We start from the raw sequence: 13,741 nt of genomic DNA, 5'->3' as shown, positions 1-13,741 counted from the left end.
AAAATACTTCTTTGTCTCTCTGTATGTGATCAAATTGAATATATTTCTGGTATTAATTAACCTAATTAAGACATCTCTCTATCTGGATCCTCCACTTCAGTGAAGAGCTAGGAGCAAGCTGCCAAGGAAGTCATAGAGGATGCTAATGTGACTAGACCACTGGCTTGCTGACTGGCTGAATGGCTGACTTACTCTTCTGAATCCATGCTTGGCTGGTTGGACGTCTGTCTGACTAACTTGATATGTCTGTCTGGCAGATGGAAATGAATGATTCTCTGTCTGTCTGTCTGTCTGTCTGTCTGTCTGTATGTCCTACTTTCTGTCTGATTGAATGGTTATGGTAGATTTCATGCAGAGTCTTGTTATACAAATGCATTTATTTGTGCTGTGTCCAATACTGGACTGCTCAATAACATCATGGTTTTTCATTTCTGGTGTGATTTTTCAGTCCCCACGGTGTGTGTGTGTTTGTGTGTATATGTGTATGAGTCTGTGTATGTATGCGACTTGAGTAGATTCATGCAGTTTGTGTTTTGTAGAATGTATGTGAAGTACATCCTGTCTTCAGCTCTCTCATGCATCTCTCACTCACCTCTACTGACAACCAAGTGACAGAAGCCATAAGCCACCGAGAAACGTCACCACAAACAGGCGGGAAAATTACAATTTGAAACATCCTTCAGTGGTGACGTAAACAGAACGCTAAGGTACTCAAGAGCAATTGTTGGACAAATCTTGCGAAAACCTCTGAATATTACATTTTTCTCTGAAATATTGTTTTTCACAAGATCTACCATGTTTCATCATATACTGCCATGTCCTGTGTACATCTATGCTCTCATGAACCCCTCTCTTTCCATCTCTCTCGCTAAAAAATAAAGAACATTACGGTATTTGCTGTGTAGTTTAGGTGTCGATAAACTATAGGCCTCTGAAGGGCTACATCTGTATAATACAAATCTGCCAACACACTCAACATAGACATTGAAAAGATCATTCTGACTCAGCATCTGTGACTATTCCCATAAAATATTGATGTGTGAAGATTGAAGCAAAGTGTTGAAGGACAGTGGAGAGATTGCACATTAGGAACCTATCCTAAAATGGCTGTTATCTATAATCCATATTTAAAACTCTCATCCCGGTACACCTGCTCGGTCATACATAATTAACGACAGGTGTCTCGGCCCAATGGCCCCCCCCCTTCTCTTTTTCTCTCCCTTTCTCTCTCTCCTACTGTCCCTCTCCCATTCTCTCTTGCACACATGCTCTAACTCTACCTTCATTTAATTTGTTGTAAAATTACGTTTCCAGATGAGAAACTTAATTACACTGTGCTTTTCAGCATTTTTTAAAATAATAAATCATGATAACATTAATCAGATTTTGAATTTGAACTTTAGTGCTCTATCAGCCTCCTCACCCCTCACCCCGCCTCTCTCCATTTCACGGTAACAAAAATTATACCAAAATGAGTTCCATTTAAAGCCACTCAGAATTGACCATGGTCATCTTAAATAAACACTTTAAAACATTAGTCAAACACAGAAACACAAAATTAAAAAATCATGACTTCAAGTATTACACCTAAGTGGGCTCCTCATGTTTTCAAACGCTTGTGCTGGACCAATCCTTCCTTAATATTGCTTGGTGAATAAGGGCTCTAATGGGATTCTCCACAGTGTCTTTTTAGAGCAGTCAAATGTACTGGAAGTGTCTACAGACTGAGGAAGTTCAAATCACTGAAAATATTCTTGCCTTCGTGAAGTTTATTTCAATTGAATGTTTTAGAGGTTTTTGTGTTTTATTGAACAATAATGTAGGAAATAATTCCTCTCACATCATAGCCTACTCTAAAAAGATTAGGCCCTAATAGGCTTCAAAACGGAAACATAATAAAATATCCAGTCCTGGTCTAAATCTTACCAACAGCATACTGTTCCATATAAATACAACATTATTTCAATGTAGGTTTGTGTCACACTTACTCAAGAATGTCTCAGGAAGGACCAAGTAGATGGCCCTTACAAACAAGTGCACATTGTGTGATTTGTAACCAAAGCCCATATCCTTGGTTTGTTTTCCTTACTTATTTGCGCTCTAATGCCATCAGATTCATTAAAAATGTAGACTAAATACTATATTTCTATTTTCCTTTCCCTCTATCATTTACATTTATATAGAATTTGCAACTGTTGAGAGAGCTAGGTGGGGGGAAATCGGAGTGATTACAATGTGAGATTACGGGTAGACTGCGAAACCATTATGTTGTGTGATGATAAAGGGAGAAGGCAGAAGAACAGTACACATGCAGATACCCAGAATGTGGAATCCGTTCCATTTCTGGAAAGGTCTCCGCTACTTCTCAACACCCTTATGAATATGGATATAGTCCTATCTTTATAGATCATAATTTATTGGAGGCAAATATCAAAAACATTATTTTTAAGAATGAAATGGCCCTATTGTGCAATGTAGGCCTATAGCTTTATCATGATCCTTTCATGGTTTTATTAGGACCCACCTTAGCCCATATTGCGTTGGCTGCCTTTATATTAGGCTACACACTAAAGAGTACCAATGACATAAAATAAAATGTCTTAAGGCGTGTTTGTTCGTAGACTTAATGATGATCTGAAAGGCAGAAAAAGGTAAACTGTATCTTAAATGGCCCCATCCTGTTGTCCTTTACAAACCATAAAATAGACATTTGAAAGGGAGTAAAATATGAATGGAAAGCTTTTGCACGCATTTACCTATGTATGTAGGCTAACTTTGAACAGTTTAGAACGCACAAAGTAAACAGTGGGTTAAGATAAAGTGCAAAGTGTATAGTAATTGTAGTGCTCCAATCAGGACATGCATTTACAGGACAATGAAGGCATTAAGTAAAATATACATTACCACACGCCTCCTACTTATATTTGACAATACTCCCACCTATCGACAAATCTTGGTAACTACCACGTCGTGTTTGTTTCTGACATTTAGAATTTTGTTTGACTTTTGAATAACAGTTTTTCCTCCGTGATATGGTATGTACAATGCATTGGTACTCCATACGTTTGGTTTATTCACATTAATAATAAAATAGGTTCATCATGGTTAATTGATGTTCAAAAGAAACTTTTATATTGAAATCAAAATGAAATGTCATACCGGAAGTAATAGTGTTACACATGGGGTCATGTTTATACTTTTGCATGTTGGGCACTTTTCGTTGACAGTTCAAATGTCAGTAGTTTGAGGCGTTAATCTGTTCTATGTTTGATTAGTCCTATCTCTACAGCGTTTTGAGTTGACACTGAACTCTACTTCTATATCACGGAGAATCGCGAGCTATGAGTGCAATAATCCCTCGAATCGAGCAGTTGTCGTCCAGAGTTGTGCGAATTCTTGGGTGTAATCCTGGACCAATGACACTGCAAGGAACCAACACATATTTAGTTGGAACTGGCAAAAGGTGCATTGCTTTCATGTTCTGATTATGAGGGATACTGTTGAACTAGCATTAGCTCCACATGTAATTAATTAAACAGCCGCTGGTCTACACATTGTAATAGGAAAATGTACTTGAATTTAGAACTGTCTGATTTTATTTAGGATTACAGTGAAGTTTTAGTCTACGGCAATCAAAGTAAATTGTGTGAAACTTACATGTTACACCAAAATAAGTAACTCTTGCTTTTAGACGAGTGTTAATAGATACAGGAGAGCCTTCAATCCCAGAGTATATAAATTCTCTCAAACAAGCCTTGAGCCAGTTCAACACCACCATCCAGGAGATCATTGTCACCCATTGGCATCATGACCACACAGGTGGCGTGTCTGACATCTGCAGGGACATCAGTGGAGGTGAGAAGCAGGACTTTGGGACAGTCATTGTGTCAGTATGCTACACCGGAGTTTGACCGTTTGTTTCTTGTTTTCTCCCCACAGAGTTACAAGTCAGCAAACTTCCTCGATCCCCACCGGCCGACGAGAGAATAGGATCTGAAAGGACATACACGTATCTGAAAGATGGAGATTTCATCGAAACAGAGGGGGCTACACTAAAGTGAGTTTATTATAGTTATAGTTTATTCATCTTTCATGAAGAGGCTGGGTCCTTTGTTATTGGGGTGCATTATGTACAAGCCACCACCTTGATGTCAGCTGCTAAATCCAGGTCTCCTATCTGCTCTATCTCATGTGTTTGTGGATGTCTGTATGTGTGTTTGTTGTCACACATGTACACACAGGGTCCTATTCACCCCAGGTCACACAGATGACCACATGGCTTTAATTCTGGAGGAGGAAAAGGCCATCTTCTCAGGAGACTGCATCTTAGGAGAAGGAACCGCTGTGTTTGAAGACTTGTACGACTACATGAGGTCCTTACACATCCTACTAGATTCAAGTGCTGACCTGATTTACCCAGGTTTGCTGTTGATTAAATATACAAATCACTTAAAACCACAAGATTTCCTAAGAATTAATGATCCCCCTGAATAAAAATAAATAAATAATAATTATCCTTTAAACTACTTCAATACGAGTGGTTGTTAATTGCATTTAGAATGAATGGTGTAGTACCCAAAATACCATTAAAATACCTAGAATGTTGATACGAAAGAAACCACATCAACGTTTTTACAATGGGTGTACGGCAGGTCACGGCCCAGTGGTCCACAATGCTGGCTTGAAGATTAAGGAGTACATCACACACAGAAACCTGAGGGAGAAGCAGATCCTTGGAGTGCTCCAGGCGGCAGGAGAGCAGACACTCTCCTCTATGGAGCTGGTGAAAGTTGTTTACAAGGTGGGGGTCCTAAAGTAGCCATCCTTCTTTTCATACTCAGCATTGATACAGTGTACTGGTATGATGAGCATATTTACAAAAAATGTGGAGCTCATCCATGTCCTGTCCCAAAAGCTTAATCAATAACACCTACATTTAGTCATTTTAGCAGACGTTCTTATCCAGACCGACTTACAGTAAGTACAGGGACATACCCCCCGAGGCAAGTAGGGTGAAGTGCCTTGCCCAAGGACACAACGTCATTTGGCATGGCCGGGAATCGAACTGGAAACCTTCTGATTACTAGCCCGCTTCCCTAACCTACATTTATCTTTTTCTCTACAAAAGGAAACCCCTGTACATCTCCATAGGGCAGCAGAAGTAAACCTTGTACATCACCTGACAAAACTGGAAAAGGAGGGAAAAATATCTATTGGTATGTCTGAAATTGAATTTTTGTCTACCAAACATAAAATGAATATAATTGAAACCATATTAAGTTATATAATACCCAAACATGTTCAAATTGTAACATATGTTATTTCTATACATCTCATTCAGCAGATGATTCTTCCCAAGTCAACAAATGGAAGAGTAACTTGTGATTTAATGTAGAATACAACTACGCTGGATGGACAAACTAACATTTAGATTTGCTCACAAACAACATTCAAGATATATTTGCCCATTGCATTTGAGATGGCCTTATTATAGTTGTAGACAAGTATTCTTAATTTGACCAAGTGGAAGAATATTTGAAAACAGAAGTGTATTTGTGAAGGTTTGAGATGAAGGTTTATGCTGCAAGCCTCATCGTAGTTTGGGCAATGGAGAGAAAATACAACTGATATAGAGCAATAACAGACCTTCACATGAGGTATTTTGCATTTAAAATAAGATGCCTGTCTTGTGTGCACTGAATATCTGGACATGGGCAGATTAGACAAAACATTTTTGTATGTGCAGAACTTTTCATGATGAGTATTACTAAAAATTAGGACTGGAATTGAGAAATTAAACACTTAATAATAAATATGTGTTAATATGTACTTGAAAAATCCCTATGGATAATACATACATGGACCACAATTTTGCCGATTTTGCAGTTCAGTTATGTAATTTGTGAAGGCAAACACCAGGTGGCAGTGTTTGTTAATTAATAGTGGTTATCTTTATCTGAATATGAAGAGTCATTTCTTGTTTTAGCCAGTTTGTTTTTTCTCTAATCATAACTCCCATGCCAATAGCCAAGATAAACAGAACCTGTAGTTTACTCCAATAATAATTGTGAATATTAAACAGATACTGTTTCAAACTGTGTGTGATACAAAGCTGCTCTCAATCTTGTGACTTCCACATGACTGCCACCAGATATGTAACAGTAACTTTCACAGACAGTGTATGAAATATTCTGTAGTTGAAACATTAACTATGGAGGCACTTTTGAGACATTTCTTACATTTCTTTTTAAGACATTTAAGACAGCCTTAATGGTAGTAATACATTTAATGTTGAAATTAGGTATAAATAAATACCACATAGGCCTACAGACCTTACAACTGCATTGAAATAAAAGAACATGAAAATAAAATAATATCCTAAAATGGAATCAAATACATTTTCTCTAACTTCAACCAAATTAGGTTAAGTTTTAAATGATAGCCCATAATACATATACCAAGAAATATACAGGATAGTCATGGGTATTTTCATTATCATTTCATTTATAAACGTCTATTATAGTTTCTAAACAGCAGGTAAGACAACATTGCAGTGTCATCATTGTGGACAGCTAAGTCCATTGTGGTAATGAGGACTAGTACCCTGCGCGTGTGGGGGAGGTCTATTCGTAAGATAAACAAGCACCCAGTCATCACAGGAATATGGCGGCGGCGGCAGTGCTGATCAGTGCTGATTCCTGATTCCAAAGGTTCTGACACAGCACATTACATTTACGATAACCATAAGTTAAGGTAAGTTCTCAAAGAATAACTGTCTGTTGTGTGCTTTAGATTTAGAAAAAGTAGCTCAATTTTGGGGCTGTTAGTTTACATAGAAGATTCATAACGTCAGCTTCATCATTGGAAGCGATGTCCTATAGGATTTTTATCTTTAGGTGGTTCGGGATGACTTGTTTTTAAGTATGACAGACGGTTAAAAGAGCTATCTCTTTAAATTAGTTTGAGAAACAGTAATATTTCATGGGGTAATTATTTTAAATAGACTATTGTCAATATTAACCATCGTGTCGAGGGTTTAGTTAGAAAAGTTGGAGATATCTGAGATAAGAGAATTATAGCCAAAGCAGTAAATATTATAAAAGGTAAGATACCGCAGTTCAGTTCTTCAGAGACTCGTTGAAACCCAAATAAATTCTGTGGTAGGAGCAACAAACGTCACTGTGGTTTACGACTGTTAAATAAGATTTTTGCCGTTGCATTTCTCACTGTTTATTTCAGTCTTGTGGAGAACGTAAGCCGTTTGTAAATTATATCTCTATTGTCAAACACTGTCGCAAGCTTAGAAGTGCAACAAAGTAATTGCAACATTCAAAGAAACAACTAATGTGGCTTTGACTTCCTCGACAAACTGTTCATCAACCTTTGATAGTGACGTCATGAGCTTGGGGGAACGTGACAGAAGTGTCCTCAGCAGTTGTGCGACTTATGTCGCTGTGTCCAGCTTTTCACATTGGCCTACGCTTTAGAGTCCTTTTTAAACAACGTGCATATTTGTAATAAACAAAGTTGCATTGGACATAGGTTAATTTACTAGTTAGGCTACAGGTCCGTTTACTTGATCTCACTCGAAGTTTATTCGTGCACGATACACATCATAGCGTACTGAATCGAAGCCACTTGGCCAAATCTCATTCATTGTGTCTGAATACCATTCGAATCCAACACATCTGTAGGAATGCACAATAATACTATGCCAACTAGTAGCCTACTGATGTCGGTGAAATTTCATTTATTCTAAATATAGTAGTCAAGAAAACATCCACACTCAAAGTGAAATTGCATTGTTAATCTTTTTGGTTCCTTTACTGTTTAAGTGTGTGTTGCATGCGTGAGCTAGAAAGCTAGGCCCATTGCCCCACCACATCACAGACCAGATTCCCTAACTCTGTACTCACAGATGTCTCACCTATAGTAGTAAATGTGCATTGGCTAAATATATGTGCGAATAATGCTAATTGATAGCACACATGAACCTGTTTATATTGCATGTATAGGCTTAGCCTACATGTTACTGGACAGGAGATGTTTTTGCTGTAGGACGTGTTTCATACAGAATAACTGCTACGTGTAGGATTATACTGACACTTTGAATTTCTGGTTTAGTTTGGTGTTCCTGAAATGAAAAGGGTCCATGAAAATAGGATTCAGCATCAGTTCACGCACACTACATTTGCATGTGGTATACTGGATATTTATTATACTCGACCTAGTCTTATTGGATAAAATTAAAATTGTAAGTGTTGTAATTGGATATAAAAGAGTGTATCTGGTTGGTTCTTCCAGGCATGCAAGCAGGAATCAAATGATGATTGTTTAGTTCCGATTTTTGGAAAAATCAAAAACAGATTTGGTTTGTTGATTAAGGTTTTAATCACGTTTCCACTTTTGCCCAAAGGTGTAATCTTAGAAAATGCCAACTTAGCTTTTTAATAGCTTAGCTTTTTTTTCCCATATAGCATCTTTCACACCAGGAGCCCTAGGTACATAATGTGGGTTTGGCAGTGTGCCCTAACTGTGATCTTCCTGGCCTGAATTCCTCTAACTGTAAGAAAGCTGGAAAAGCATCTGGACCAATAGCAACAGAGGGGAGGGAGTCTGAGACTTGACAGAGCAGTTTTCTGAATAGTAACAGATTTCTGCAAGCTTATCCCCAACTCGCAAATCCATATTAAAAAGGTCCCTCTAAAATTGAATTGCAACATCAATGCTCACTGATTGCAATAAGCAGTATACTTATATAAAAAGTAAGCTTTAGCACTGGAATTATTACAATTGTACACAAATTCCTGAGATCATAAGAAATTGTACAGTACTTTTTGTATGACAGACTTATCAAACAGCATACTACAGTATAATAATATCATATTTATGTTTAATATTGAATTGGAATTTTTATGTTGCTAATGGAGACCTCTGTGGTGAAAAAAAAGATTCCCCAGCTGTTTATTCCACAGAGTAGTCAGTCATGTTCAGTTAGGAGTTTTGTCCGTCACTGATCAAACACAGGACACTAGCTCTTCTTCTATGTTTTAATCCTCATTTAAGAAAAAATGTACAGTCAAGTGATAGCTGTTTGCGGGTGAGTGCTTGCATTTGTGCTTGCTTGCTGTGTGTGTGTGTGTGTGTGTATAGTAAGTGAGACTCCCTTGGAATCCTCATATACAGATTCATCAAAGCTGCCATCTGGATGTCACACTGCAGAGACAGTTGTGTCAACATTCTGATCCTGATCCCCGACCCCCTCTCCAACATTTTTTCATCTGATTAACTTGGCCACGGGCAAAGATTGACTGACCTGGCCATCTAGTCCTCTAACAGTCTATCCTGCCAATCAACTATTCAGCCAACCATTCAGATAATCAGGGTCAGTCAACCAGCAAACTCAGCCTATATTAGTTAAAACGCATGTTTTTTTGAAGCGGTGTTGCTTTTAAGCTTTGTCTGTTTTGATTTAACCTGTCCTTTCTAGCATTGAGAGATCAAGTATTCATTCTGCAGTGCTTGTTCACTACCACACCATACATGCACTGGAAAACATGGCAACAATCATGATTCGATACTGTGTATTTCCTTTTTCCTTTTAAATTCAGGTAAAAGGAATTCACAAGTGCACTCTTGCACATGTGAAAAACCAGGCAAGAGGCTCAGAGAAATGTGTATCTTTATTGTTCAGTACTCTCTAATCAAAGTATGCCGAGTTGGTAGGTTGCACTGCACAAACAGAGTGAGTGAAACAGTAGCATGACACGGTGGATAGGGAGCCAAGTCCAGGGCTTGCATAACAAGTGCTAATTTGGTTTTAGCGGTGGCCATAATTCTGCAGCTCTGTGACAGTGCTCTGGTGACAGTAACCTAACAGCCTCCATGTCAGACTCTGTCTGAAAGCACACGCAGCTTGAGAAGACATCTTCTGGCGCTTAACATTTTTTGTTGTTGTTTTTTGTTTTTTTGAGCTCAGGTTTTGACAGGTATCAGTTTGTATTTTGGAAGCTGGAGTGGATCAGGAGGGGGGACATCTAGGTTGATTATTGACATGCTATATGTTGCCCAATCAGAATCTGGGGTATGTGTTTGTCCATGATTGGTTTGAGTGTTTATATCTGTGCTAATGAAGTCATAACGTGTGTTGTGTAGTTTGACCATTTTGGTGGTCAGAGTGGTGTTGACTTGCAGATGCAGTTATCAAGTACCATACCAAAATACCGCCTTCTAGGATGTAATACTGTGATATACACTGGCACATTTATCTAGGTACATTACACAGATTTTGTATCAGTTCAGACCCTCTTTGCTTCCAGAACAATCTGGATTCTTCTTTATTCTGTTGGGCTGTGCTGTTATTTGCTGTTTGCTGTCACAATCTTCTCTTGCTCTAACCCTTACCTCCCTCATCAACAAACTATGTCTCACAAGACCCCTGATTGGTTGATTTTGAGTTTGTCGCACCATTTCCATTCAACCTTAGAAAATGTGTAAAGGACCAAGTAGGTGGCCTTCCCTGAGGTACTGGAAACGATGATCGGCCCTTAGATCAATCGTTTTGTGATTCAGTTGTACAGCAACTGAATGCCTTGATGCCCCTCTGTCTGGTTTATACAGCAAGTCACAGCCACATGACTCACTGTTGAGGCTATGCATTTTCGTGAACAAGGTGGTGTACTTAATAAACTATACCTTCCCAATGTGTCTCTCTTTAAAATAGCAATAATAGAACGACAGAATGGATTCCCTCAAGGCTGAAAGCGAGATAATGTCATAGGATTATAATTTGTGAATTTTATTAATAGAATTAGACAACATTTGGTTGGCTCAGTGAGTTGTTCTGCAGGTTGCTTAGTAACATGAATGAATCATAGTTGTGAAGTAGGTCTTTCACTGTTTGTGCGTGTGTGTGTGCGCATGTGCAGTTGATGGAGAGATGAGTGAGTGAGAGAGAGAGTGAGTGAGTGAGTGAATGAGGGATGGCAGATGTGCGTGCATGAAAAGGCAAGACCACCACAGTTAATTCTACTTTCTGCTTTTCTATTTCTACATTCTACTATTCTACTTTTTGTGAAGCTATCTCAAAACCGTCGGTACATTCTACAGGAAAAAATACATTGAACAGGTCTAGGATTAGCAGAACATTGGGCACCTTAATGGTGTACATTAGTTTAGAGACCTTGATCTTGTATTTCTTTTTAATGTCCCGTTGAAGTTCAGCCAAGATGTATGAGTGAGGGAAATGAACACGTAGAGTTTCAGGACTGTTGGTCTTGGAGCTGCCTGTCCTCTCCCTGCCTCCCAGCTTGGTCCCTTCCCCCAGTGGAGAAGATCACCAGGAGGGGAGCCATGCCAAACAGCATCACATGATGGTCCTGACTGTGGAGAATCCATGTGTGTGTGCGTGTCCTGCATCTGACAGGGTTTGGTTGAAGTGTGTGGAACAGCAGCAAACCCAACACCAGTTTGACTGGTTTCTTTTGTTCAGGCCATGCAAGACTTTACCAGCTGGAGTCTGCGGCACCTAAGTCGTGAAGTCTCAGTTTGACCGGCTGGAATGGTTCCCCTTAAACGTTTATGTTTATGAAGTTCAGCTCCACTCAGGTCTGTGTCTTTAATTCTCGGTCTGACACTCATAAGCACCCGCCACAGAGATGCATGTGTTCAGACACACACACACTGTTGTTACAGTCCAGTATTTCACTCTCTCACACACAGAACACACAGTGTTCTTGCCGGAGAAAAAGTGTTAAACACAGTGACCGTGTCACCATACTCACTGTAATACTTAGTACGAAATAGTCGCACCTGTCAATGAAATCCTGATCTTTTTTTCCGACTGCTCGTCGTGGAGCTAGATGTTTTACTTATTGCTCAATCGGACCAGGTCACAGGCCTTCTCCTACTCCTCAGTCTCAGTGTGTGGAAGCAGGTGCCTCCTAGTGTGGTTGGTGACGAGGGAGTCATCCCTTCTGTTCCTCCAGCTGGCCAAGAAGCACCTGTCACCCAGCCGGACAAACCTCCCTCTCTATTCGTTCTCCTCCTCCACACACTCTCTGGAAAGCACCAACAGATGTTTACAGTTAGCTTCTCGCCAGCTTCCTTCTTTTTTTCTTCTCCTCACGGTGTGTCAGATAGTAGGAGGTTTTTGTTGTTCCTTTCGGTGTTGTTCGCGCACACACGAGTGACCCGCGGTCACGTGACCTGCCACAGTGCTATGCGCACGCCCTCCGACACCAGAGTGTGGGAATGTGTCGGGGTGCTCGCCGCGCCGCCAGGCTCGCGTGTATATCCTCTGTTTGTGTGTCACAGTCGAATGACAGTTCTGCTTGTGTTTTGTCGTTCGCAGAGCTGAGTGTGTGTGATGCCTAGAGGCGCACCTCAAACAGAGGCCAACAGAGGATGCTTCTCATTTAGAGCGAAAGTGAGTCCGGGGAGTCCCAAGTGACGAGACCCTCACACTCCCGGGCCTCTGTTCGCATTCTGCTAGGTACTGTCCAAGCAGTCTCCGATTCCACATGAGTTAGGCAAGCCGGCTTAGACCCATCCACTTATTGGTGTGTCATCCAACCATTTGTTCCTGCTTGAATGCATTTTTCATGGTTTTGGGGGTGTGATTGTCCATAGCCCGTTGGAGGCACAACGGACTGCAGAGGACTGGTATACTGGTGCACTGAAAGACACAACTGCGCTCAGAAGGCCTGTACTTCCACACGCTTACATAACAAGCTGCAAAGTGAAAGAGACAAGAGGTGTGTGTGTGTGTGTGTGTGTGTGCATAAAACGGTGCTCTCTCGTGTCTTCTACTTCCCTCTTTCTGCACTCTCTTACTGACTGTGTCTGTCTCCTTTTTTTTCCGTTAACAGCCCATGGTTAATGTCCCTGACGCTGGCTGCTTGTTTAGTATCATGTGACTTGAGCATTATCTCAGTTGAGAGTGGAAGGGAAAGCACTTTCACCAGGGGCCGGGGCTGCGGCAAAACGTCCCAAATATATATATTTTTCCCCATGCACCGATAGCTCTGTTATAACTTTGGAGGACTGGAGCTTCCCTGCCTCGCGCTTCCTCCTCCTCGCTCTCCTGCTCCTCTCTCAGTGGCTGGGTTATTTGTTTATTTCCCTCTTCCTCCCTTCTTCCCCCTGCCGAGGAGGCGGGGTCGTGGGAGGAGCGGGGGGGAGGGGATTGGAGGCTGAGGGGCGGCTCGGGGAGGATTTGCGCTGCTGTAGTTTGTCAGCTGTCATTAGGAGCAGATGACACAGGGAGGTAATCTGCTGTTTTTGCACCCGGCACCTCCCCCTTACCCCCCCTTCACCACAGCATGTGCCTCTGTCTACACAGGGAGCAAGCGCTAAGTGCGCTAGCCAGCTGAATACCTTAACCTATAGCTGTACACAGTGACAGGACGGCTTCTGTGCTTTTCTCAGAGGAATTTGTTGCTATGGACTTGTTATGGACAGTTTGGTGACAGTGAGGGTAAGTCATGGAAGGGGAAAGATGCATGTTCTATATATTGAGTCTCTTGTCTGTGTAGTGGCTTTTGTTAGTAGTAGTGTTTGTTTCACTGGGCACTGTGCTTTTTGTGAGTGAAGTGAATTAGCTGTTGTGTGCCCTTGTAGAGGTTTTGAAAACTTCACAACCAGTGGGAAATCATTGAGATAGCCACACATTCCTTTGAGGCTGTCAGTGTCCCTGGTTCCACTGTCACCTAAGAGGGACTCTCGCTGTGTCAACACAGTC

The 13,741-nt window shown here is 40.6% G+C and overlaps 2 protein-coding genes across 6 annotated transcripts in view; both read left to right on the top strand.

Moving 5' to 3' along the window:
• Positions 1–3,172: 3,172 nt before the first annotated feature.
• Positions 3,173–6,083, top strand: lactb2 (lactamase, beta 2). 2 transcript variants are annotated; one of them, XM_062482302.1, is made up of 7 exons: positions 3,173–3,463; positions 3,692–3,855; positions 3,940–4,057; positions 4,242–4,420; positions 4,653–4,801; positions 5,129–5,216; positions 5,345–6,083. In XM_062482302.1, exons 1-7 carry the CDS (start codon positions 3,342–3,344, stop codon positions 5,383–5,385), a joined length of 861 nt encoding a protein of 286 aa, XP_062338286.1. In that variant the 5' UTR covers positions 3,173–3,341; the 3' UTR covers positions 5,386–6,083. The 2 variants fall into 2 exon arrangements, with proteins under 2 accessions (XP_062338286.1, XP_062338285.1); XM_062482301.1 differs by having other exon boundaries at positions 5,342–6,083.
• Positions 6,084–6,632: 549 nt separating this feature from the next.
• LOC134036986 (nuclear receptor coactivator 2-like) overlaps positions 6,633–13,741 on the top strand; it is a 30,249-nt gene continuing 23,140 nt past the window's right edge. The window contains exons 1-2 of one of the 4 annotated variants that reach the window (XM_062482228.1): positions 6,661–6,753; positions 12,353–12,427. The gene's annotated coding sequence lies outside the window, so the exon portion shown is untranslated. Of the gene's footprint in view, positions 6,754–12,352; positions 12,428–13,251; positions 13,478–13,741 lie in introns of those variants that run through there. The other 3 variants (XM_062482227.1, XM_062482226.1, XM_062482229.1) reach the window with 3 other exon arrangements.

The sequence above is a fragment of the Osmerus eperlanus genome, chromosome 16, assembly GCF_963692335.1.
Source record: "Osmerus eperlanus chromosome 16, fOsmEpe2.1, whole genome shotgun sequence".
NCBI lineage: Eukaryota > Metazoa > Chordata > Actinopteri > Osmeriformes > Osmeridae > Osmerus > Osmerus eperlanus.
The sequence above is the reverse complement of the archived record's forward strand: the minus strand, read 5'-3'. Positions and strand labels throughout refer to the sequence as shown.

What these genes read in the sequence shown, in the direction of transcription:
- lactb2 (XM_062482301.1), top strand. Translation starts at nt 3,342, where the DNA reads ATGAGTGCAATAATCCCTCGAATCGAGCAGTTGTCGTCCAGAGTTGTG. An exon ending in CTGCAGGGACATCAGTGGAG is followed by an intron (nt 3,856 to 3,939) that starts GTGAGAAGCAGG and finishes TTCTCCCCACAG; the next exon opens with AGTTACAAGTCAGCAAACTT. An exon ending in GGAGGGAAAAATATCTATTG is followed by an intron (nt 5,217 to 5,341) that starts GTATGTCTGAAA and finishes CATCTCATTCAG; the next exon opens with CAGATGATTCTTCCCAAGTC.